At 53.5% G+C, this 25,814-nt stretch overlaps 2 protein-coding genes across 2 annotated transcripts; both read left to right on the forward strand.

Annotated features, from left to right (window-relative positions):
* Positions 1–522: 522 nt before the first annotated feature.
* Positions 523–5,838, forward strand: YCF1 (Metal resistance protein YCF1; the record flags this gene model as incomplete). The annotated part of the gene is made up of 7 exons (XM_032034319.1): positions 523–834; positions 894–1,697; positions 1,747–2,362; positions 2,413–3,934; positions 3,989–4,974; positions 5,107–5,175; positions 5,513–5,838. 7 exons carry the CDS (start codon positions 523–525, stop codon positions 5,836–5,838), a joined length of 4,635 nt encoding a protein of 1,544 aa, XP_031886635.1.
* Positions 5,839–21,998: 16,160 nt separating this feature from the next.
* On the forward strand, positions 21,999–24,460 carry CGGC5_v007616 (Uncharacterized protein; the record flags this gene model as incomplete). The annotated part of the gene is made up of 9 exons (XM_032034322.2): positions 21,999–22,020; positions 22,067–22,120; positions 22,176–22,205; positions 22,300–22,478; positions 22,533–22,722; positions 22,777–23,250; positions 23,306–23,542; positions 23,591–24,199; positions 24,267–24,460. The coding sequence occupies 9 exons, from the start codon at positions 21,999–22,001 to the stop codon at positions 24,458–24,460; spliced, it is 1,989 nt and encodes a 662-aa protein (XP_031886638.2).
* Between the last annotated feature and the right edge of the window lie 1,354 nt (positions 24,461–25,814).

Below are 25,814 nucleotides of genomic sequence, written 5' to 3' on the forward strand. Positions count from 1 at the left end.
AGAGCTAAACTGCGGTGAGCCCTGGGACTGGCACCGCTGGATGTCGCTGTGGTCCTCCGAACCCGAGCGAACAGTGGGAAAGCTGACAAACCACGCAGCATCACTCACAGCGATCCTCGCATTTTGGAACTGAACCTGGACCGGCCTCTGCAGCACCGCAAGTGAAGTGGACCTCCACCACACCTTTCTTCCAGTGTCGCCTCTGCTCTGCTGCACCGTGACCCTCTCGACACTCGCGGCACGTCGCATCCCGATACCGTCTCGACTCGACTCGGTCGTCCCTCCAAAAACTTTTTTTTCCTTTTCCCTTTCGCTCCCACCGCCACGACAGTGTCGACCGTGTCGTTTCTTGTTTCGTTTTCCCCTTCGCCCCGTGTACATATATACGAGCGAAAACAATTGGAAACGGCCTGCGATCAACGAGAAACCCCACGCGATCGAAACATCCCCAGCGCTTCGCTCTGTCCACGATACCTTAGCATGCGTTGACAGGCGGGCCCGGGGAACCGCAGAGCATTCATCATGGACTATTCCGACTACTCGTCGCAGCGCGTGCTGCACACCGGATCGTTCACCGGATTCCATCGCATGGGATCACTCGGTAGCCACTATCTCTCCGCGACCGAGCATATCAAACAGCCGCTATGCGGCAACGAGGAGGGCTGGGGGCCATTGAGCCCGATCCGATACGACTTCACACCCTGCTTCATTGATGTTTGGATAGCCTCCGTCGCTGCGTTCGGTGTCGTCTTTGGACTCCTCGCAATCATCTGGCTCGTCCAGCGCAAGAGACCTTCCGACGCCCCCAAAGACTGGCACTTCTGGGCGAAGCAGGTAAGTCTTACTTGCGCCGAATCCCCCCGCTCCCCCCGGCTGACATGTCGCCTCTGCAGACACTACTTGGATTCATTATCGCCGATGTCATTGTACAGCTCGTAATTCAAATAATTAGCTATCCCGGAGTCTGGTACGGCGATTTCAGGTTCTGGACCACCGTCGGCACCATCCTCTCCCTCGGTGTAATCTTCTCCATCCAATGGCTCGAGCACGCCCGACTGCGCAATGCGAACGGCGTTGTTCTGTTCTACTGGCTGTTTCTCCTCATCGCATACGCTGTAAAGCTCCGATCCCTCATCTCCCAGCAGCTGTACACCAAGAACGAGGCCTACTTCATCACTTACACAATCGGCTTCGCACTGTCCATCGTGGAGTTTGGGCTCGAGTGGCTTTGGCCCAGGAAAGTCAGCGCATACGAGGCTCTGATTGACGAGGAGGAGTGCCCGATCGAATACGCGACTGTATTTTCCCTCCTGACCTTTTCGTGGATGACCCCTTTGATGCGCTACGGCTACAAGCAGTACCTGACTGAGGACGATCTTTGGGGGCTTGCCAAGAAGGACCAGACGAAGAACACTGGAGACGCATTCCAAGATGCTTGGGAGATTGAGCTCAAGAAGAAGAACCCTTCGCTGTGGATTGCCATGTTCAGAGCCTACGGCGGCCCTTATGCGGTTGCCGCGCTCTTCAAAATCGTCAATGATGTCACCCAATATCTCCAGCCGCAACTGCTCAAGTACCTCATCGCTTTCGTCGATTCGTACCGCTCCGACAGCGACGCTGAGGAGGAGCCGGTCATCTGGGGTGCTGCGCTTGCGTTGGCCATGTTCGCATGCGCCGTGCTCCAGACTGCCATGATTGTAAGTTGCTTTCCGAACTCTTGAAGACCCGCTTACTAACACGATGCAGCACCAATACTTCCAACTCGCCTTCGTCACCGGCATGCGTATCAAGGGCGGCCTTGCGTCTGCCATCTACAAGAAGTCCATGAAACTGTCCAACGAGGGCCGGTCATCCAAGACAACTGGTGACATTGTGAACTACATGGCTGTTGATGCGCAGCGTCTGCAGGATCTAACCCAGTTCGCCCAACAGGTCTGGTCTGCACCTTTCCAGATCATTATCTGCATGGTTTCCCTGTATCAATTGGTTGGCTGGTCGATGCTTGCTGGTATTGGTGTCATGATCATTATGATGCCTGCCCATGGGTTTATTGCGAGAATCATGAGAAACTTGCAGAAGGAGCAGATGAAGAACAAGGACAAGCGAAGCCGTCTCATCAACGAGATCATCACCAACATGAAGAGCATCAAGCTCTATGCCTGGGGTGCTGCTTTCATGAACAAGTTGAACTTTGTGCGAAATGACCTCGAGTTGAAGAACCTGCGCAAGATTGGCGCCACTCAAGCTTTCGCTAACTTTACCTGGAGCACTGCTCCCTTCTTCGTGTCTTGCTCTACCTTTACCGTGTTCGTGTTGACGCAAGATAAGCCCTTGACGACTGAAATCGTCTTCCCAGCACTGAGTAAGTTCTTGTCATCGCCTCTTTAAGGATCAAACACTGACCTCGTGTAGCTCTCTTCAACCTCCTCACTTTCCCTCTGGCTGTTCTTCCCATGGTCATCACCTCCATCGTTGAGGCCAGCGTTGCAGTCGGTCGTCTGACTGACTTCCTTACCGCTGAGGAGATCCAGCCTGACGCCATTACCATCAAGCCCGCCCCCGAGGAGATGGGAGAGGAGACCGTTATGATCCGAGACGGAAACTTCTCCTGGAACCGTCATGAGGACAGGGAGGTCCTCAGGGACATTGACTTCACCGCCTACAAGGGCGAGTTGTCCTGCATCGTCGGCAGAGTCGGCGCGGGCAAGTCTTCCTTCCTTCAGAGCATTCTGGGTGATCTGTGGAAGGTGAAGGGTGACGTCCAAGTTCATGGAACTGTGGCGTATGCTTCTCAGAGCGCTTGGATCTTGAACGCCACGGTGAAGGAGAACATTGTTTTCGGTTACCGATATGATTCCGAATTCTATGAAAAGACCGTGAAGGCCTGCGCTCTGCTCGATGACTTCAATCAGCTTCCCGACGGCGACGAGACTGTCGTCGGTGAAAGAGGTATCTCTTTGAGTGGTGGCCAGAAGGCTCGTGTTGCTTTGGCTAGAGCGGTCTATGCTCGAGCTGACATCTATCTTTTCGACGACGTCCTGTCTGCCGTGGATTCGCATGTCGGTCGCCACATCATTGAGAATGTTCTGGGCCCCAGAGGTCTCCTGAACACGAAGACTCGTATCCTCGCAACCAACGCCATCGCAGTCCTTCCCGAGGCCAGCTACATCACCCTGCTCCGGGATGGTGAAATCGCCGAGCGAGGAACCTACAAGCAGCTTGTGGCCATGAAGGGCATGATCAACGAACTCATGAAGACCGCTGGACAAGACTCAGGATCATCTTCTTCGGCCAGCTCGAGCGGTTCCAGCAGCGAGACCTCCACGGTCATCGAAGCCGAGGGCAGCAGTCAAGAGAAGGCCGAGATGGAGGAAGCCCAGGAGCAGTTGCCTGAGATGGAGCCTATTAAGACTGGCGCTGCCATGCAGCATAAGAAGCGGTCATCGAGCATGGCAACTCTTCGCCGTGCAAGCACCGCCAGCTTCAGAGGCCCTCGTGGCAAGCTCACTGACGAGGAAGTCTCCGGCAGCAAGACCAAGCAGGCCAAGGAACATTCTGAGCAAGGCAAGGTCAAGTGGGATGTCTACCTGGAGTACGCCAGAAACAGCAACGTTATTGCTGTCATTATCTACCTTGTGACTCTCGTTGCCTCTCAGTCAGCCAACATTGGTGGTTCTGCTTGGCTCAAGACCTGGGCTGAGCACAACGCCAAGTACGGCGGCAATCCCGAAGTCGGCAAGTACATTGGCATCTACTTCGCATTTGGTATCGGATCTTCTCTCTTGACCGTCTGTCAAACACTCATCTTGTGGATCTTCTGCTCTATCGAGGCGTCACGAAAGTTGCATGAAGCCATGGCCAATGCCATCTTCAGGTCCCCCATGTCCTTCTTTGATGTCACGCCTACGGGCCGCATTCTGAACAGATTCTCCAGGTTGGTAGCCCCACTCTCTCAACATGCTCGAAAAAGAAACTAACTTGCATCCAGTGATATCTACAGGGTTGATGAGGTTCTCGCCAGGACATTCAACATGCTGTTCGTGAACGTTGCTCGCTCCGGCTTCACTCTGGGTGTTATCGCTATTGCCACTCCCGCTTTCACTGCTTTGATTATTCCTATCGGCCTCATGTACTACTGGATCCAGCGATACTACCTTCGCACTTCCCGAGAGCTCAAGCGACTTGACAGCGTTACCAAGAGTCCGATCTACGCTCACTTCCAGGAGTCTCTTGGAGGTATCTCGACTATTCGAGCCTACAGACAGCAGCAGAGATTCGAGCTCGAGAACGAATGGCGTGTCGATGCCAACCTCAAGGCTTACTTCCCCTCTATTAGCGCCAATAGATGGCTGGCTGTCCGATTGGAGTTCATTGGTGCCATCGTCATTATGTCTGCCGCTGGCTTTGCCGTCGTCTCCGTCGCGAGCCACAGCAACCTCAGCCCTGGTCTCGTCGGTTTGGCCATGTCCTATGCCCTGCAGATCACCACATCTCTCAACTGGATTGTCCGCCAGACCGTAGAGGTCGAGACGAATATTGTCTCAGTCGAGCGTGTTCTGGAGTATGCCAGACTGCCCAGCGAGGCCCCTGAAATCATCAAGAGCAACAGGCCTCCTGTTGCTTGGCCCTCCAAGGGTTCTCTTGAGTTCAAGAACTACAGCACCCGCTACCGCGAGGGTCTGGATAACGTGCTGAAGAACATCAATCTCGACATCAAGTCGCACGAGAAGATTGGTGTCGTTGGCCGCACGGGAGCCGGCAAGTCATCGTTGACACTGGCATTATTCCGCATCATCGAGCCGACCGCTGGTAACATCAGCATCGATAGCCTGAACACATCCTCCATTGGACTTTTGGACCTCCGTAGAAGACTTGCCATCATCCCGCAAGACGCGGCCCTTTTCGAGGGCACTATTCGGGACAACCTGGATCCCGGCAACGTGCATGACGACACCGAGCTTTGGAGCGTGTTGGGTAAGTAATACAGAAAAAACGGCCGTCCCTCACCGACCCAATCGTCAAGAAACCCCGCCCTCACACTCCATCAGAGGGTGTCTTTACCCCTCCTTCACCGCGAATTGGAGCTAATGCGCGGTGCTATCACAGAACACGCCCGGTTGAAGGACCACGTATCAAGCATGGAAGGCGGCCTCGAGGCGAAGATTAACGAAGGAGGTGAGTTTGCATCAATTTCTGTGTCGCTTTTTGTCGGCTTTGAGGCTTCGGCCATCCCATGTCCCCTCAGCGGCTGTCCACAGACCTGTGTTCCCGAATCACGTCGTGAGCTTTTCGCGATGTTGTATCGGGCTTTAGGGAGGCGGGGACAACAGTCACCTTTCACATGCATCCATCGCCGCATTCAGAGTCCCCTGCATGATCTCCCGCGCATGCAGTCAATGTCTCGTGCTGGCTTATCTCATCCTGCCCCGGTTCTTCTTCACCTTGTCTCGATCCACAGACTGAATAAGCCGCATGTCCTACGGGCCAAGTGCTGACTCAATATCGCGTCTAGGCTCCAACCTCTCACAGGGTCAGCGGCAGCTCGTGTCGCTCGCCCGCGCCATGCTGACGCCGTCCAACATTCTCGTGCTCGACGAGGCCACGGCCGCCGTAGACGTCGAGACGGACGCCATGCTGCAGACGACGCTGCGCTCGCCTCTCTTCGCCAACCGTACCATCATCACCGTTGCTCACCGTATCAATACCATCCTCGACAGCGACCGCGTCGTGGTCCTCGACAAGGGCCAGGTCGTCGAGTTCGACACCCCTCAAGAGCTTATTAAGAAGCAAGGCGTGTTTTACGGGCTTGTCAAGCAGGCCGGTCTGGATACCGAATAGATGAGGACAGGCTAGCTGCCGATCTTACTTTAGAGAAGACGTCCTGCCTAACCAACAAGAAAAAGTTTTTTTTCCAATTGTGTGTGTGCTGTGAAAAGAGAAAAGGGAAAAGCGCGTGGAGTTTGTGTAACCCGCATCGATATGGCTGCGTGTGGCCTTCGAGCGAAGAATGGGGGGAGGGGAGGAGCTGCGTGTGGACGTGTCATCATTCATCATGAAAGCGCTTTGTAGATTTACTCTTCGAGACCTCGTCAAGCATCGCATCTACTTCCGGTGTACCTTGAACCCTTTGGGTGCGTGTCTGTGTCCGCCTGCCACTATCCGACGGAGAAAACGGTGGTTGTCCGGGTAGTGCGTGTTTGGTTGTGTGTGTGTGATGTGTCTGTCGTCATTGTACGCACCCCCTCCCTCCTTCTACCTTCGCTACGTCCGGTCGGTCGCCTTGCGGCTGGCCGAAGATGCTGTTCGTATCCGGCGAGGCGGTTATCCGGCGGCACACCCTTTTCTCGTTCGTCACTTTGGCCCACAGAAGGACGGCATCGAACACACTTGTTCGCCTCAGTAGTTCATGAAGAAATGTGGGTGTTGTCCGGATTGCTTAGTTGCGTCCCTTCCTGTGTAACACACGTTCTGGCACACTTGACCGGACAGCCGTCACTGGCTGAATTGGGATTTTTGGGTGTGTGTATGGCGTGTGGTGGTGTATGGGTGTGTTGTGTAACGTCAGCGTGGGCAGACGCGGCAATTCGTGGCTTAGTGGCTGCCGAGGGTTGGACGGCCGTTGGGTGGGACGACGATGATGTTGGTGCACGTCGCGTGGAGGTTGTGAGACGGGCGTAGGTAGGATGTGGTGTTTTTATTTGGAGGGGTGTGCTTTCGGCTTTTGATGGCCTCGGTCTTTGGTGGTTTTCTTGATTTAATATACGGGATTTGAGGGCCGGGTTTGGTGATCGGGCGGCTCCGTGACGGGAGGACTTGTTGGGGAGGTTGGAGGTCGGAGGCCGGCGATATGTGGTTGTCGAGGGCCGGACGGGACCGGGTTGATAGTTCCACAACTTGGATGTGTGTCTCTTCTCATGACTTGACCATGTGATGCAGGCTCCTTTGCGCCGTGGTCCTAACCTACCTACGTCACGGTCCTGGTCTCCATGTTGAGGTGTCTTGAGGTTTCAAACCTGGCATGTCCACCTGGACGAAGTCGGAAGTTTCCATAGTGGACGTTATAACACCGGAATTTTTCGTACGAAAAGCGAGGATTGCAATGTTGGTTTTGTTCGACGCCATTTCGCGAGATACTGCTCAATCCTGCCAGCATAGCTTCGCGGCATAGATGTGAGTGTGGCTTTACGTTATGATATCTTGATGCAAGGCACTACTTCTGCTGTTGTCGTTGTCGACTCTGTATTCTAGACGAACTTATCCAGCGGTGGAGCGAGTGCCGCTGGTCTTGTATCCTTGGTCACACAGACTCAATATGTCACGATGGCATGCCTTGTCACTGAGATATTGTAATCTTCTTGTGCCGGCCCCTGTATCTTTGCCCGGAAGAGAATAACCGTTGAGCATCGGCTTGGGGTTTTGTAAGAATCAGTTATTCCGTACATGAATAGACCGATATATTGGCATAGTTAAGTGATGATGACGTCTGCGGGTGACGCTGGCTAACGGCGTAAGTCCTCTTACCTTATAAAAGCGTTGTATCAAACAATCCATTTGATAGAATTAGAATGCCTGTTGCCGTACACTTTCTTTCTAGATGCCTGTGTCAAATAAGCGTATAAGTTAGGCATCAAAAGCTGCTGCATTCCATTCTCAGTCCTTGAATGCTTGTGTCCACCCGGGCACTCCCCGCCGTCCGTGAATATCTCCCGTTGGTTATACCGTTTGAATCCTCACAGCTCTTAGGTGATGACCCGTTTCTTAGCTTCAATGTCTTGGTGTTGGAGCTGAGAGCGTTCGATGACTGATTTAGACACCGGCACCTTAGAAAAGGCATTGGCGCGACCCGATGAAATGCTTCTGCCGGTGTTATTGAAAGTCAGATCTGGCTTTATGTGATGGATGGGCTTTCTTTGCAACTACAGTCCCAGATCTGCGTGCTGCGCATGGCCGTCAACGAGAACATAGTTGACTTTGGCATATGCTTAAATGGAAGAGATTTGTCCCGAGAAAATCTTTAGAATGAACATCAACTGATTTATCGGACTAGTCTATACTAGAGTTCGGTGGGAAAGCATACGGCAATGTCGAGTTTATTTGATCAAACCTACCGTTGTCGGTGCAACTGTCCTAATTTCAACAGAGGTGGTACCTTCCATCATCTTCTGGCGACCATGAGGACGAGTATTTCCCCAAGTGTTTCGTCTTCATGGCCTCCCTTAATCCTTAGATACCAACGCTCAGGTGCACGTACGATTGAGGGCAATCATGGTGAATGAAACCGGACAAAGCGAGATATCATTCCAAGCAGATTTGAACAAGGCGATTGATTGACTACCGTAATAGATGGAAACTGCGTTGCAATATGTAGTCCGCGCAGAGTTGAACGCAAGGATGCTAGGAAGGAGACACGATTCACATGATCGTACCCGCCAAAAAGGGGATGTCCGCGTCAGAGTCGAAACATATAAATTCAGGCTATCAGAGCCAACCCTTCCGGGCAGTTTGGATTACAAACGACACACGGGAATCTCAAGTCCTTCCAGTTCGGTCCATCTCGGCTGAGTTCTTCTAGCCAGCCTCGGGGTTTGTTCGCCCAACATTATGTTACTGGCGACGGAAATTCGAATTGCTTTGGCCCGAACAATACAAAGCCCAAAGTCAATTTAAATAATAACGCAAGATTTCTACAAGCAAGAAGCCGCCGGCTGTGTCACTTCAGATGCTGTCGCGCGGCCGGTCACACAACGGTGTTCGGATTAGGCATCCACCTCGTCCGCCTTCCTCCCCTCACCGCAGAGCCTCAAAAACACTTGGCCCAGCCCTCGATACCGTGCATATGCCCACCAAACCACGGCGACCCAGCCTCAAAGTTAGTTATAGAAAAGGAAAAGTCAAAAGAGAAACACATAGCTGAAGCTGGTTCAAAACGAAGGACTATCCCTACCATCCGCTAGACGCGTTGGCAATGGTGTAGACCCCGTTGGAAAGCTAGGCCCAATCTCGTACGGACGACTTCGAAGTAGCCGCATGAAAATAGACGGAGGCATTATAATGCTGAACCATGACCCCTTTTGGTCGTAGGGGTTCATGGGATTAACTCTCTAGGAAAGGGTTGTGCAAGCGCCTAGGGATTTCTAGGAAAATACGGGAGGCGCTAGAGGAGATGGTGGGACGTTCAGGTTCTCGCGATATCAATTCTCAGCAGTGGGATGAGTCAAAAGATGTCCGTGAATTTGGGATGCAGTGGTGGCTACGCGTGGGAGGAGAGCGCAGTGGACAAGGAAAGCTCCACGAGCTTCAAGTAAAGGAGACCACGATAGGACATGACGAGGAGCAATTCGTATCACGCAAGCTTCACAGATCACTTCTTACAAGGAGGAAACACGTTTCTGCATCAATAACAAGGCTTGCCCCACGAACAACTCGGCCTCGCCGACGAGGAGCTGGATTTCGGCGCGCTTCCGGCCTACCGAACACGACGTGAACAACCTCGAGACCGCCCAGCTTCCATAAACTAAAGTCTTCAGACAGGTCAATTCTAGTGCTTCAAGAAGAACCTCATATCGATCCGGCACAAGCCGAAAGATAAGTGCAAAGATTTAGCCCCTGAGCGTTTGTTGTTGTCGGTATCACGGCCAGGACGCCCGAGGACCTCGCCCACGCCGCCAGGGCCACGAGCTCGGGGCGATCACGCCTCTCGAGCCATCCAATACCACCATGCCTGTCTGTGTATGTCGATTGGATTCTTCTCCCCGCCACCTCCAACCCGTCTCCTTGTGTATGGCGTCGAAAAAGGGGGTTCGGTTCGAAGTCGAGGATATGTCGGATCGATGGACTCGAGGATTGGTCGTGTCGACAGGCCACTCATTTAATGTCAAACAGGATATCTAGACGTTTTGAGGGCTGCTGTGGTCTTTGGAGATGGCATACGGTGCAACTGGATGGTCGACGGCAGTTGGTATCGAACGCGGGCTCTACGATGGTATATAAGACGTCTCTGTGGAATCTGGATCTCGGTCAGCAGAGAAGGGCCCGTACAAGATGCCCTAGCCTTCAACTTCACATCAAAGAGGCGTTGAATTCTTCGACAGTACTGAATCGCAGGAGAAGACCGTGGGTGCTGATAACGTAGAGCTAGGAGTGAGGGGTACTGGAGCGCAGGTAGCCGGAGGGATCGCGACATCAGAGCGACCACTCACGATTCTCGGCCGCGGTATTCGACAAGCAACCGCGAGAAGAGATGAGAAATGAGCAAACAGATACATGGCTTCCAACAGCTGAATTGTTGAGGTCTAAGATTTTGCGCTCGCCATGGCCCCCCACGACCCGGAGACCGCTCCGGCGCTCGCATTTACGCATCAAAATCTATCACATTTGCTTCACCCGCAAATCTTACGCCCGGCCTCCAATTTACCACGGCCGCACGGCTCTTCGAATCAATTGCCTCGCAGAGCCGTTTGTCGTGCTGAGCTTCTCAACAGCCGACGGCTGGCTTGTGCGACGTGCAGATTAGACCGGCAAATGTCGAACCCGTCCTGGTTCGCTGCCGTCCATCCAGAGCCAAAGAGCTCGACAGACTACACGCCGTGGCTGAACCGACGATCTGTGGCTTGCGGCCAATGTCAGGGGCCATTGATAACCCTGAGTCTGGCCGTCATTACATCTCAGGTGACCGAGCTGATGACAATCTTCCGGGAGTCAGAGACTCTCTGCGGCAGGATTTGGAATGTGTCCTGCTCCATGACGCCTTGTCAACAGGAAACAGCCACATGACCTGAGGCAAAGAGGTATCCATGATACATCGGTACCCTTCTCCGCCTCTCGTTTCCAGCTCGTGAAGCCCCGAGTCTGGGCATCCCCGGCGCTCCATCCTGCCCACTAGTAGCCTGTGTCCCCTCACGTTGGGACTTTTTGTTGCCTTGACATGTCACAACATAATGGAGTAACGACTACGTCCAAAAGATGGGGTTAAGAAAGTCTAGCGTCGCCGTTAATGCGTTCGGATCTCCCATATCGGGCGCACGTTTCCCATGGAACGCGATTGGTTTCCCCTGAAGCACTGGGGCAACACGCTGAGAAAGGACACGCCGTGCCAAAAACAGACGTCGACCAAGACGCTATCAACTCGTTTCGATAAACACACTTGGCTTGTTCCATCATGTCGAGTGTTGCAAATTTTCGTCGCGGTCCCCCCTTTACGGCGTGGTGGGGGCGTGGTGCGTGGTCATTAATGACAGAGTTCTGGAGGGGGGGGGGTCAGGTTCTCGACTTCGCTCTGTGGTCGGCCCAAACCACGAGCTCCTGTGGTTTTCGTGATACTCCGGAGATTTTTGGAGCATGGAGCGCTACAAAAAGCAAACCTGTCTTGTGGCGTGGTTGCTAAACGTCGCGAGAGTGTTTCTCGTCGAACAAAAGGAACCCTAAAAGGCGCTAGCAAACGCTTCGGCCAGGAGAACCGTATCTTTGTTGAGCCCGGCCTTAGGCGAGGTGCCAAGGGCAAGGTGCAACTCGTTGGAAGGGCTTGCGTACTGTCAAACTGGTCTCCGTTTGGCGGAACCAAACTTTACCCTGGTATCCAGTGGGAAACGCTTCATGGACGACCATGGTGCGTGCTAAAGCTTGTAGGATGTCATAATCATCACTGGCTGCTTGGACCGTCAAATAAGGATTGGCGTGGTGCCGTTGGCCAACCTGCTGTGTCACCGCCTATGCTGTGTAACCCAGACGAAATATCTGCACCCCGAGTAATTCTGTAAGACGAAGGGCACCGATACGACCAAGGAAATGGACCAAAACATTCATTCGTGTGAGATAGCGCACTTCTTGTGTCGATATTCGTTATCTCTCCAAAAGGCCGAGACATGGAAATATTGTGGTTTTGAAGATAGCCGGAGAAGACCATGCTACTTGGTCCTCTTTGAATACTCAAGTTCTGTATCGACATAAAGCAGTCAACTGACGAGCCGACGATAAATGGTCCAAATAGACTGGCGACTTCAGGCTCATTAACGAATTTGCAGACTGACTCTGTGTACGCCAAAACCCGGCAGAGTTTCCGTAACCATCGGACCGGCTTCGGGGGTCAGGACCTGGCCTGCGCCTGCTCGACTTTGGCCACAATACCATGCGGCTTACTTTTTGCAAGCATACCCAAACAAAGCAACGGTGTCCGTCAGGTCAAGATAGGATCACACGTCGGTCGTGCCGTTGAGGCTCCTCGAGCCGCTCAGGCACTTTTGTCCACATATTATTTGGACCCTGGCCACGTGTGACATGATAATGATGGTGGTAAAATAGCTATTCGCTTGTCGAACCGGATCTTCGCGATAGTCTCGGCCAGCCTTCCGAATCTTTATATGTCTCCGAACTAGGTCTTTTTGCACCCGAACGTAGGAACGCTGGGCGAGAATCAGAACACCGAGGACGACGACCAATGGTTTCGGGGAGATCTTGTCCAGAAAGCTTGCCACCTTCTAGTCGCTAAAAGCTCGATAGACGACCTGAGACTGGGGAGGTCGCGTACAGATGAGGAGGTGTCCTCGAAGTTTGCTGGGTGCGACTAATAAGCACAGCCCAACTCTTTCAGATATCTTTTCCGAGACATGCTGACAGGGAGGAAATGAGAGGAGACAGTCGAAACGAGAAGGGTCATGACGGAGCCTGACGGCTTTGCTATTGCCCCTTTCCTCGTGGTCTGTGAGGGTCACTGGCCACTTGGTTGGTCCTGTTCGGAATTGGTGTTCCAGTGTTTGTCGGTGGCTCGACTTTGCCAGGGCGCGTTACCATTGCGGCGGTAAATGAGCGGTGCAGGGCACCAACGGCCCCGCGCGTAACGCAAGCACATGGCCAAAGGCAGCCGAGCAGCGCTGAAGATTTGCCGAATTGCATACTGCGACCGTTATATGTGTTCAGACCCTGCTTCCTGAGCGACATCCGACTGATGAAAGTGCTTCTGATGTTCAATTAGAGTTGGAAGTCAAAATGAGCTAACACAGACGCGTTCATCCGAGTTGGAAGAGTGAGGTCAATCAAGCCGCTATGCCGCGCCGCGCCGTATCAAAGCGAGCACCCGGAGACACGGACATTGGACTAGCTTTTTGGCCCCAAGCACAAGCCAAGAACGCCCTTTGTCTGCGCTGCGAAATGAGAGGGTCCAGTCCGCGCCGCAAAACGTGAGCAGGGTGACCGGCAGGCAGCAAAATCCACGAAGTCAACCATCTGATGGCCCGCGTGCCCCGGAGTGACGAAAGAGAGGAGAAAATAGTAGTGGAGATAACTCCAACGGTGAGGTGAGGTGAGCTGTCAGACCGGGCTGTAGTAGGTACGGTTATAAGTGGAGAGAGCCGCCGGGGGGTCTGGGTCACAGGCGCAGTGCCAACGGCTTCTGGTGGGTTTACCCCAGTCGCCAGCTGATGTTGAGTGGCTGTATTGCCATATTCGTAGGTACTTGATGTTGGTGACGGAACAGGACGCCCTGCCGTCCTGGTGGAGACGATGCACCTCGGCTTGCATGTCAGGGAATCGTCGACAGTGCTGCGAATCACAGCGTTAGTTGAACATCAAGGGTAAGGGTTGGGATGGGGAAACGGTAGAGCAGAGAAACCAGGAACATTTGGATGTGAGAGATTCAGTTGGCGGAAGTCTATGAGGATCCGCTTGAGCGCTCCCTGCGCATTTCAAAAGAAGCACTGGCTTGAGGGAATCTCGGCCACTGTCGCCGTCGCCCTTGCAGCCAAGGATCTCTAACAAGCAACAAGCGAGGAACTGAGTCAGTACCTTCACTGATCCCCGGCTTCTGCCCGCTGCATGCCTTGTACGGTGGTGTATCGCCTCGGCGGAACAATTCTGAAGAGGAACTATCAACCTTATGTGCCTCCCGTCCGTCGTAAGAGAGATAGAGAGAGACAGAGAGCTCACAGAAAGCCATAGAATAGAGATGGTGGGAGGTGGAGGGTGCAATTAGCTGATGCAACCCCCCTCTTCTGGTCTGACAGCTTTCCTTGCCTGGCTGACACCAACAAGCTGATCGTCCCAGAGGCATGGTAGAAAGTCTTCTTCAAGCCTGTCGCTCCTTGCAGGCGGAACGGCGGAAGTCAATCAGAGAGGTCGAGACATGCAGTATGTTCTCCACGAGGCGTTCCCAGTAGGTTGACATGGCGAACCGGTGGTCTGCATCCCGTAAACCTGCATACTATCCGCCCAGTGTACGGTGATGCCGCGGGTAGATATTGCAAGGGCACATCTGTCGCCCTTCATAGTAGAATAGTGCATCCACTGCGGAATGTACGAGAGATGGTGAGCGCTCTACTGCTAAGGTCAGCGCTATTCCGAGTAGGAGTCCTTCGATCCAAATCAGCGCATCATGCTTTTTTTCTTCTGGCCAACGCTAATTACGAAAAACAACATGGCTTTGAATCCAAGCGCAAGTGCGTCAGCAACAGGTTTTGCCTGACGCTGAAGAGATAGTGTCACGCCAAAGCAATTATTGACCTGCCCTGAGCGGGCTCCTTGGCTGCAAGCGTATTATGTATTATCCAGCTCGAAGCGAGGGTCAGGCAATGGAATTATCGCGCTTTTCTCGGCTGAACAAGTGCCGTCGAGAGGAAAAAGAAAGCATAAAACAGGTGGCTGTCAAACATTTTTGCTTTTTTCTGTTCTGATGGGCGCAAGTGGTGGGGTGGCTCGTGGTTTTGCACTGAGACGTCGAGTTTTCCCACTAACCAGATTGCCTCAGACATGCCTCTGGACCAAGAGGTGCATCTTACGCAGATTGGCCAGGACAAAAGCGATGTGGCCGACGGGCGTCCGCTCGAATGCTCTGGGTGACTCTGGAACATGCATAGATGCACTGCAAAGCCAAGCTTAGCGCGGTGGAGTTCAAGGTTTTTCCAGGCCGGCAGTTTTGGATCGATAGGATGTGACGATATCTTGCTTTTGCACTATTGTTCGAGACGAGCCGGTGCAATATGTGACAGAGTCGACGGCGGGCTTCTGTGTGGACCGCCCATGGCCGAAAGTGTGCGTGGTTGAGGGCCACTGACACGTTGGACCTGTCGAGACCAGTGGCTAAATGGTCCCTTGCTGGACCCCATTCCCACAGGCGGTTTTTTCCAGCAAGGCGACTTGGAAAGGCATCCGGTTCTGTGCAGCCGTGTAGGAAGCAGCCTGCCGTGTGACTCGAATGCAGCCAGGCGTGTCGAAGACTAAGCCGGATTGCGTCGACAATCGAGGAGTCCCCAAGGGGTGCGGGTGCAGCTACATTATGAGCTAACGGACATCGGACTTTGACCAGGGCGAGGGCATGTAGGAAGAATACTTAGCATATGCAGAACATACAACATATTTTCGGTGTTGACCGTGAGCTCTGTGGTGTAGTCGGCAGTATCATCGTGTCGGGATTTGAACCAGCGGAAGCCAGCCAAAGAATTATTACATCGGGGAATGAAATCTCGACGCCGATGCGACCCCCGGGTCAACTGCAACCGCCAGCAACGAGGAGGAAAACATGAGCAGAGCAATGCTGCTCAACCAGCGAGATGCAGGGTTGATTATTTCGGCTGTCGGTGAGGTGGCAGCTGCAATTCAATCTGAGAGACCCGGACAGCTCCTGTCGCTCTCGGCTGGGCTTGAAAAGTGTGTGCGATGACCCATTTGGACCAATCACATGTTGGCGATTTACCTTGAAGAACAAAAGGAAGGAGGTTCCGTCGGTAGATACCTAAGGTACCTAACCTGAGGTAGGTAGGCAGGCAGGCACTCGGGGCTCGTCGAGGAAACAGCCCCTCAACTGGACTTTGGCAATCGCAGACTACACTACAGATACAGTCGAGCAACGAACGGAACAGAGTACTCAATTCAGGAACTTACATATGCCAGTACCCGCATGGACGCTTGTGACAGTCCACCTACCTGCGAACAAAACGGCCCCGCTGCGCCTCGGAAACGGGACTATCAATTATTGGATTGCCATAATAGTAACGACAACACCACAATCCGCATGTCAGTATCCGTACGCAGCATGGCAGATCCAAACTAAAGGTCAGGTCATGTACTCGGAGGCGGGTAGCCGAATGCTCGGCAACAGGGTGCTTGCTGCCCCAATACCAGTCCTGACCTGAGATATATGGGCCATCAACCAGGCTTTGATGGTCAGAGTTTTCGTCGTTTCTGAGCCGAGCATTCCGACTACCCCAAGGGACCAAAAATAAGGAACGGGGAGCGGGCTCCTCTGCCACTCGGCGACCGGCCCATCGGTGCAATGTCCGGGCCGTTCCTAGGCTGGGGGCACCTCGCGACCTGTTCAGACGACGTACACTAATTAAAACTTCCTTTGCACCGCGTGCACGATTCTCTAAAGACTGAGAGATGTCGAGTTTGAGTTAATGATCGCCTGTTCTCGATTTTGCGTGCATGCAGCCAAGGCATGTTGGACCGTTGAACACCTTCAGTGGCCGCGCGTTATCTCATGAAGGCGAGACATACAGGCCAGAATGCAACCCTTCGGGCTCAGTTCCGTATGTACGGATATAATCATCTGGAATGCTACAAGTTGGCATCAAAAGTCCGAGGCATGAACCACACGGGGGGTCTGCCAACCTATCAACGGCACTTTTGTCTTTCGTCATTGCTGCGCCGCATGTCAATGTTTGTTGGTGCAGTGTCCTTTGAGTGTTGCGGGCTGTTGGAAGGGAATGTCTCTTTCAGCTTCCAGCTTCCAGGTTGACGACGACCGGGACGAGAACACGGAAGACTCGCACTGCCATGTAACCCCCACCCTCGCGTCCTGATTGAGTCCCTGTAAAGCAGGCTCGTCTCCGAGCATCCCAGGTAGCTCCCACGCCCGATGACACTTCACGGCGGTCTTGTTTCTCTGGTACTGAGCCAATTTCAACGTTGATCCCGGGAAGGCTTTGCGGGCTCTCGGTCCCTGAACCTGACCTGGCTTCGGCTGGGCGAGGAGGTGAGTAGCTTATCCCAGTCGCTGAGCAAGGTCTGTCCGACGCTGCTAGCTGCATTATCCATTTTCAGCGAGTGGGGAAGGCTGGGCGGCCGCGTTCCTTCTCCACCCAGAACGTGTCCCCAGGTCGAGGGAAGAAAAAAAAAAAAAAAAAAAAAAAAGGGCCATCGAAGCAAACACCTGAGGTGACTGGGTACGTACCTCGCTGGGTTTCCTCCAAATCCCCACCATTTTATCCGAGTTCATGATCGTCGTCAAACCGTTCCTTCCTCGGCACCTTGCGCATCGCCGGATGCGGCAATAGCATCAGCACCAGCAGCAGTGCCTAGGTGCTGCTGCGACAATGCAGAGCGCCATCTGGCAACGCCTTTCTGTTCCCTTCATCACTGATCTCTCTATCAGTGCTCTGTATCACTGTCATCCTCATCATAATCATCATCGCCCCGATACCCATGTCGACTCCATTTTCATCCCGTCCACCACGGGACTCCCACTCCACGAGGAGGTGCAGATACCCACGTACAACGGGTGGTGGACATGGAATGCGACGGCATGGCATGGGAGTCCAGCAAGCATCACACATACCCAATTCCAGCATCAGACATGGTACAAATACCCTCTTCGCAGTATGGATACCTGCGACACGGTGCGAAAACGACGCAGAACGGATGCAAAAGCACCAGCGGCAGCAACACAAGATGCCGTCGGGTGCTCTGCATCCCCTTCCTGATCCTCATGCACTGCTCCCACCACCACCACCACCACCACCGCCGCCGCCGCAGCCACTGCATCGCACGCTTCGCAGGTCGGGTTCGGGCGTGGTCAGCCGCCAACCACCCTGGAATACCTAGCAAGCAAACACGCCTTCCTTGGCTTCCAAACGTTTCTTGCATTCCTGCGCCCTGGTCCGACATGGGCACCGAGCCGTTGAACTTTCATTCCACTCACCTGTCCACGAAAACTCCCCACATCGTCACTTGTGAGGATGACGGAGACTAGCAACCTTTCTTCTCGTCTCGTTCACCACTCCATCGACACGGTCCAGACGGGTCCTTGGGTTACTGACGCACCACTCAATCGACTCCTTGATGCACAACTATGACAGCTGTCTGCACCTCACCACCCGCTGGTCTGATCTGGCGTCCTTATGCATACGGCAACATGTTGTCTACCGTTTCCTGCTCAGTTGTGCCCATGTTTCCTTTTATTTCTTGTTCAAAAAGCTGACGGCTCGACAAGTACATACGCCTAACCAAATTCTGGCCGTCCAGTCGATTGGACGCCTCCAAAGATGCGAGGGGACGCCAGGGGAATCCGCCAAAAGGACAATCCCCGTTCGGAACCCATCCCCGACCACGCCATGCTTGGTTTTGATCCGCTTCACTCTGCAAGCTTCATCCCATCTTGCGGCCCCAGCGTCACCACCCGGTCTGCCCATCATGAACGACCTGCCACTTAACACTGCAATTCAGATTACATCGGCGTCGGCTGCTGGCTAGAAAAAAATCGGCATTCTAACTGAGCCACCTCTTTTCAAAGCCTTTCCATAGTGCCGACCTCTGAAAGCATCTGGACTCTTGCTGGCTTAGATGTGTGGATGCCCGTCACCACCAAACGGCGCGAAAGCTCAGTTGGTGCCATGTTGTGTGCATTTGGCCATGGGGCATTGGGTCCCATCAAAATTTGTTTGCTTGCCAGTCAACGTACTAACTTCCGTGCCGTACCGCTTCCCGCCGCTGGCCCTGAACTGTCAGGAAAAAACTTGCGCCCGACGCTCACGGACTGAGACGGCCCTGCCAACCTGGCCCCCCGCCCGCCTCCGTCGACAAGCAAGGGGTAACCTAACCGCTAATAACGGAGACGGCGTCGAGGTTTCCAACAAGAAAGTCCCGCCCTCACACAAAAGTCCGCTCAACTCGTTGGACGGCGCGCCCGGTGCCTGCGGTATTCGCTTTTCGAAGCCAGCAAATTCACGCCACCTACTTGTCAACTCAGTCGTGAGTGCCCACACTTCTCCGAAGAGCACCAACCCCAGCTAAATAGGAATTCACAGTCGAGAAGCTTCACTCGGGTGAGTATCACAGCTTTTTCGCTACCAGGGCCTCCGCGATAGATGAACGGGTATGCTTTGAGTCATGGTCACATCTTCCCGCCGCGGGACGGTCACCCATTCCCACTATTTATTCTATCAACGACTCGCCCGCAAACCTACGCCTAGTGAAACGTCCTTCAAATGGACCGTAGCAAGCAGTCATTGATTTGCTACGATCGGCTGGAAAGTCGATCGACCAATTGATGGGACTGTTCTCAAATCGAATGCCAGGGCCGAACCACCAGCTGTCTCTTCTATCCACCCATCTAGATCAAACGAGGAGCAAACGGATGCAAAAGCTAGTATATCACATCAGTGTTGACGGCACACAGCACCCGAGCCCCTCGCTATTTTTCCTGCGCACCGAATCTATCCCATCACTGCCGGCCACATGCAAATCAGAGAGACTGGCCGGACATGGTTCTTGGACCAACGGTTGCAACCCACCAGGGCACCTCGCAGGCGCCATGCTGTTCATGATACCTGCGATACGGCTATCCTGGAAGCCTCCCCCAGCGTACTTCACGGCATTCTCAGCGTGCAGCGCCGCGGGAAAAAAGAAAGCCCCGGGAGACAGTACGGCCTTGAAAATGATGCAATCAGTGTTCCTGGTGCAGCCAATATCATGTAATTACGGCCCCGTATGGCTGGCGAGGCTCTTGCCGACCGATGCGCCGTTCAGCCCGGCCCACCGTTGTCTCACTTTGACCCCTGCTCGTCGACATGGGACCTCTCCCACACCTTCATGCACTCACACAATTTGTGATTTTTTACTCGCTTTTATTCGATGGCACCCTCACCACTGCAGAAATACTCTGTACCAGCTTACGGTTCAACAAACCCGCACAAATGCCTGCCTGAACCCTCAGCAAACGCGTTGCCGGACACAGTGGTCACTATACGGAAGCAAACCACACATACAGGGCCATAGGCTGCAGCTTGTGTCCGGTTCGTGGGGTTTTGTAGGGAGGTTGGCGATTCGAAGCTGTCTGCACAGAGCACGAGACGAAGTAAGCAAAGTGCGACACGAGTATTGAGAAGAAGCGTCGTTATGAGTTGCCAGATGTCAGGTCCGATGCCCGATCAGGACCTTTGACTGGCGGTGCTCATTGCGGCATTCCTCGGTATGCTCATGGCGGGGAGCCTTGGGGGAACGGCTAGGGCCAAGAGGATCGCCCGCTACGAGACTGGTGCCCAGTGACAGCGCATGACGGGCTTTTCTACGCAGTGGAGGAAAGCGACGAAAGGCCCCCTACTTCGTTGGACCAGAGTTTCTGGCTCCTTTTGGCCAGGTACAGCCCATGTATGCGCAGACATGCGTACAGTACTGCTTAGTACTGTACATGGTAGACCTTGTCCGCAGTAGCGCAAACACCACAAGAGCCTGGGGGTGTGGGCGACCTCACCTGCAGGCCACATATTGGGACGCCGAGCTGCGGCATTGGATGGTGGTGTTTGGGAGGGACATGGAGCTCTCCCTCCCTCCCCTCCCGACGGGCACCTGCCACACCTTATCAAGATGGCAGACTAGGGAGGGGCCAAATGTATTCGTTTCCCCTGGCAGTGCTTCATAAGTACCTCAACTACAGTCCACCACACCCGAAGGGTTACCTGAGAAGCCTTTTCCCTCTTCTCCACAGCTGCCAGTCTCTCCCCGGAAGACTTGTCGTCCTGCTTCAGGCTTGTGTCCGTCCGTTTTCTCTCTCAGACCGACCGATTTACTTGACCCTTCATCTGGCCTTCTCTCAGACGCCAGTGCTTCGTCTCACCACATTTCCAGTTTCTCCTGCTCACCAGCTACCAGAAGCTGAAGGAGGGTAGGAAGCTCAAGTTGACTAGACTAGGGTCTTTCCTGGGTCCCAGCTTCCTGCCGCTTTGCTTGTCCTTGTTTCTACAACTGCGGATGCCGGTCTCGCTGCCCCTCGACCTCAAGTCATTTGCGGCCTCGTTATCCACCCCTCGCTTGCGGGAAGTGCTTCTCGCCCGCACTCCCCAGTCCGCTGTCACATACCGCAGCAGCAATCGAGATATACTAAGAAGCCCTAACTCAGATCATTACGAAAGTACTGGATCCGTCGACAAGCTCAACCCGCCTCCGCCTCGCAGACCCATCCTCAAAGCTCCACCTCAGCCCGCGAGCCTTGACCTCATCTAGGGCCCTCACCCTCCAGCCGGTAGTCATTGGCTCTTTTTCCCTTTCTCTGTTTCCTTCCCGAAGGCAGCCGTATTCGTTTTCTTCGTTTCGTCCTTGCTCGGGGAAGCAAACGCGTGCTGTCGGCAGTCCACCAATCCCTCTCACTTATCAACTCCTCTCCTGGTCTACCACTTTGTCCCCGAGACATTGCGTGGAGAGTTGCTCTAAGACAGACCGCGAACCAGTGGAGAGGTTTCCCCCCGATGTCTCAAGCCATCTTGGAAACAAAGAGGACTTTGAGGTCCATCCCGGTGTCCAGTTTCGCGAGCTGATAGATCTCTGTGAACCACCCGAACCCGCCTTCTTCGCCAACTTCCTCCTCTCCTCAAACACAGTATCGTCCTGGACAAGTCACATCACGTCTTCTTTGTCGTTAGGTCCGTTCGCTGGTCCGCCAATTTCGTCTTCTCATCCGCGACACATTGTCTGGTGTTTTCTCTGCTGCCAGCTCAGCGTTTGGTTGCTATCCGCCCGCCAACCGCGACGATCCCAGGCAGGATCCCGTTGCGTCTCCTAACACCCGGATCTGCTCAATACATCACAACAGGCTCGCCCTGGCCAGAACAAGCCTAGCATCTTGCCGCTCGACTCTGCAATATCTAGTCAGCGACCCGCCCGCCGTGCAAACATCGGAACAAGTCGCGTCTCTGCTGCATCTACCCTCGCGCATACGGTCTGACACGCCACTCTCAAGTCTCAACGACCTGCATCCTGCATTAGGTTTGAACGTTCTCCGAACCACATTCATCCCTCGTATGCTGCGTTCTTTGAGCACTGGTCAATTGCATTGATATCTGAGCTTCGTACGCTCTCTCAAGCACAGGCTTCTGTCCTTCGACAGTCATCTCTCAGAAGCTCCGCCTCTTGCGGCGTCGACGTGAGATGCCCGGCTACCGCTGCCTTCATGTCAACCTTGTCTAACTCTCGCACAGTTGCACATCGTATTCGTCTTTCTACCTTCTGTATCTGGTTGGCAACGTTACACCTTGAATCGAAGTCGACCTCGGCAGCCTTCTTAAGACTCTTCCAAACGACACATCAAGCTTGCACGCTCAGATCTTGGATGCTACTTTCCTGCCAGTCATACTGACGCCGGTTGTGCCATCACCATGGTCCGCGACTATCCCCGGGATACTTTCCCTCGGCAATGGCATCAGGAGCGGCATCCTGCCGACCCTCCGCCAGGGCTTCATGACATTAGCCATGCCCAAGCGGCGGACGCTCGTAGGCCGATCGTAAGTGAGCCATGAGAATGAATGACTGTATCTAGCGTCTAACGGAGGTTATAGGACATTGGAAAGGCATTGAGGGATCATTGCAATATCCCGGCTAGACATTACTTCGTTGCTGCTGTCCTGGATGATGGTAGCACACAGACTTTCAGCAACATTCCATTGGGAGGACGGAACCAGCCAAATCCTTCCAACAAATTTTTCGGCATGAAGGCGTTTGTTCGGCATATCCAAGGCGTCGACGCTGGTACCTATCACAATCCTCCACGCAAGGTCGAGTTTTCGCTAACACGATGCACAGTTCCAAGCCCTATGCATGACGATTCCGAATTCAGCCTCGAGAGTGATTACCACCAGTTCGGAGGCGGCTATGGGCATCGATCACAAGACCGTCGCCGACAAGTTGGTGACATGTACGACGAGAACGGCTACAAAACCCGCAAGAGGCATCGAGGCGGCATGGGAGGATCCTACCGAAGGCAGGTCGACGACGACGACGATGTGGTAGTGTCACAGGCAAACCCAACGAGGAATCTCAGAGTCGGCAACGACAAGGATGTGTGGGACTTCTACGAGCAACGTTTCAAGAACTGCCAGCAGACGGCTTGCAAACTCATCGCTAAAGCCTGGGTGAAGGTCGTCGAGCCAAAGAAGCAAACGAATCACCCGTATACTGGCCAGGACGAAAAGGCGCCCGACTGGTGGCCGAAGCCATGGGGTCCTACGAAGGAGGAGAAAGTCCGCCACAAGGAGCCCGATCATCTCTACAAAAGAGGTAATTTGCCATGTATGGAACAATTCTGTTTGACAAATGCTAACACATAGCTCAGAGCGTGTCCATTTATTGTGCCACATCCTCCGCATGATCGTAGAGCCCCCTGAGAACCAGCATCCCGCCATCTTGAAGATGAACTTGAACGTGCAGAAGCTCGAGGATGCCACGACCGAGGCAATGTCAGCATTCTTCTCGGACAAAGAAAACAAGGCCAATGCAAAGAAGAAGCCTTATCTCGACGAGATCTTCAAAGTTGCCAAGCACGAAGAAAGATACAAGAGAAACGAGATCGGTAAGTGTTGTTTCGTGTTGACGTGGCTTACATACTAACGTGAATTAGATGGCGACTCATATGTCCATGTTATGTCAGAAGACAAATTCCCAGAGAGCTATCCATCTGACACGGAAGACAACGGCTTCGTGAAGGAGGAGGATGAGCACCACCCCTCCATGACATCAAGCACATCGCCATCAAAGACAGGAGCACCACACGACCTTTTGCACGCGTCGAGTAGCGACCACAGCCCAGCCGGGGCCCTTCCCAGCGGCGCCTACATGAACGAAATGCCGCTGCGTGGACAACAGTACTCAACCCAAATGCTCCCCTCAAACATCCACCCCGATCATCATTTCGTGGAGGGCAGCAACATTCACCCGCCTGGCGGTCTTCTGCCACAGGACTTGGTGCCGCCTCCCCATGATCCCCATCGTCGGTCATCTATGTACACGTCTCCCAACGAATATCCAACCGCCGCCCCCACCGGGATGTACACTCAGCCTTGGCAGGGGGGATCAACTGCCCCCAATGGCGCATCTGTGTATTCCTTCACGGCGCAACAGCCGGGTCCTGCTCCGGGACACTTTGGCAATCACAGTGTTCCTTTGGCACAGAATCAGTACGTGCCTTCGCCCTACGATGGGATGCCGAGAGGTGGCTTCGATCAGGGCAGTATGTTTCGGTCCGTAAGCACAAGTCAGACACCCGTTCAGAATTCTCAAGGGTTTTCTGGGTATAGTCTACCGACCGACACACGAGGCCTACCCGGCTCAGGCGGAAAGCCAGACTCTATTGGTCGCGGGCAGATGCATTGACGGCCACCAGCATGAAGACCCCTATCTGCAGCTCGCCCCTCGATCACGGCTGGAACCAACAGAACGGCTCAACACTCGACAGAAGGATTCAAGGGGCGAGAGAAGTCTACTGTCGTGACTCGCTTTGAGATCCAGGGGGGACATCGCCGAAGGACCACCAAAAAGATCAAAAAGACAACAACTGGTCATTCCTCCAACAGCCGTATCGCGAATCCGACAGACGCAACATCAATCTGTCTGCAGACTCTCGAGCTTTTCGCACAAGACTTCGCAATGGAACAACCAGAACGACAAAGATATGGCGTGGCTAGTGTCTGTTCTTGCTTTTTACGACTTGAATTTTCCATAACGAGGGGCATTTTTTGTTTTTAATCTCATCCGCGGCTCTCGAAAAGTTACATCAGCATTCCGAGCACTACAGCAGGCGGCAGCAGTATCAGGACAGACAAACATCGCAGCAGGGGGGAAAGTTTGTTTTCACGTTTGTTTTCAATGGGAATGAATGCCTTCCCAGGGTTGTTCAGAAAAGGCCCCTGATTTTTCAACCTTTTACCACGCTGGAGTCCATTTACGGAAAGTTGAGGCAAGATTTCTCATACAAAATACTGGCGGCTCTTCTGTGCTTGGGCGTCGGACCTTACGCTATCATGACACCACGCTTTTTTTCCATCTTTGGCTATTCTTTTCAACATCCTCGAGCATCAGCAAACACGGATTACCGGCTCAGGACGCAGCACAGTTGGACGGGCAACGATCGAATTACCACTTTTTATTTTCTTCTTTTGGCGATACCGCTGGCCCAGGCCGTTTGTTTTTTGCTTTTATGGCCCTACACGATAGGGAAGCTGGAGAATTCAAGATACAGGGGGGTTCGGCACGGAAAGAAGGCGCAGATGAGAAGGAGAGGCTTGCCATTGCTGGAGATGGAGTATATTGGAATTGTTGCTTGGAATCGACCGTTATGTGGTTGGCGGGAAACGGAAAGGGGGCGAAGAAAAACAAAAATTGGTCTGAAAAGTAGGGAGGAAGGAAGGAAGGGGCTTGGCATGCCAGGGCGGCTTGACCGTTGGCCAACCCAAACTGCGCATTCAAGTGGCCGTGGAAATTGGGGTTTTCTAGGACCCTTTGCGGTTCAGTCATGACAATTTGCTTGTAATGAAGGGCCGCTATAGATAGGAGATAATGAGGGCAGTCTGCTCGAAACATGTTTTTGTGAGAGGTCAGAATTAAGTATGCAACGTTTTCATTTCCCTCTCTTTGTCACGCATGTCTCAGTCCGTCAGCCTCATCGAATTCCAACGTCAATGAGGCTCACACTCAGCCTTAGCCGCTTGCGGTTCCCAAGATCAACGACACGATCTTCACTTAGCGTGGCCCAATGTGCAGATGGGAGAGAACAAAAAAACCTCCGAGGTGGCCAAAATATATATGACTATATTTCCTTCCAATCGGCAATCTTCCAAGAAACCTGC

Source organism: Colletotrichum fructicola (genome assembly GCF_000319635.2).
Source record: "Colletotrichum fructicola Nara gc5 chromosome Unknown KSG_Nara_v1_contig04, whole genome shotgun sequence".
Classification (NCBI taxonomy): Eukaryota; Fungi; Ascomycota; class Sordariomycetes; order Glomerellales; family Glomerellaceae; genus Colletotrichum; species Colletotrichum fructicola.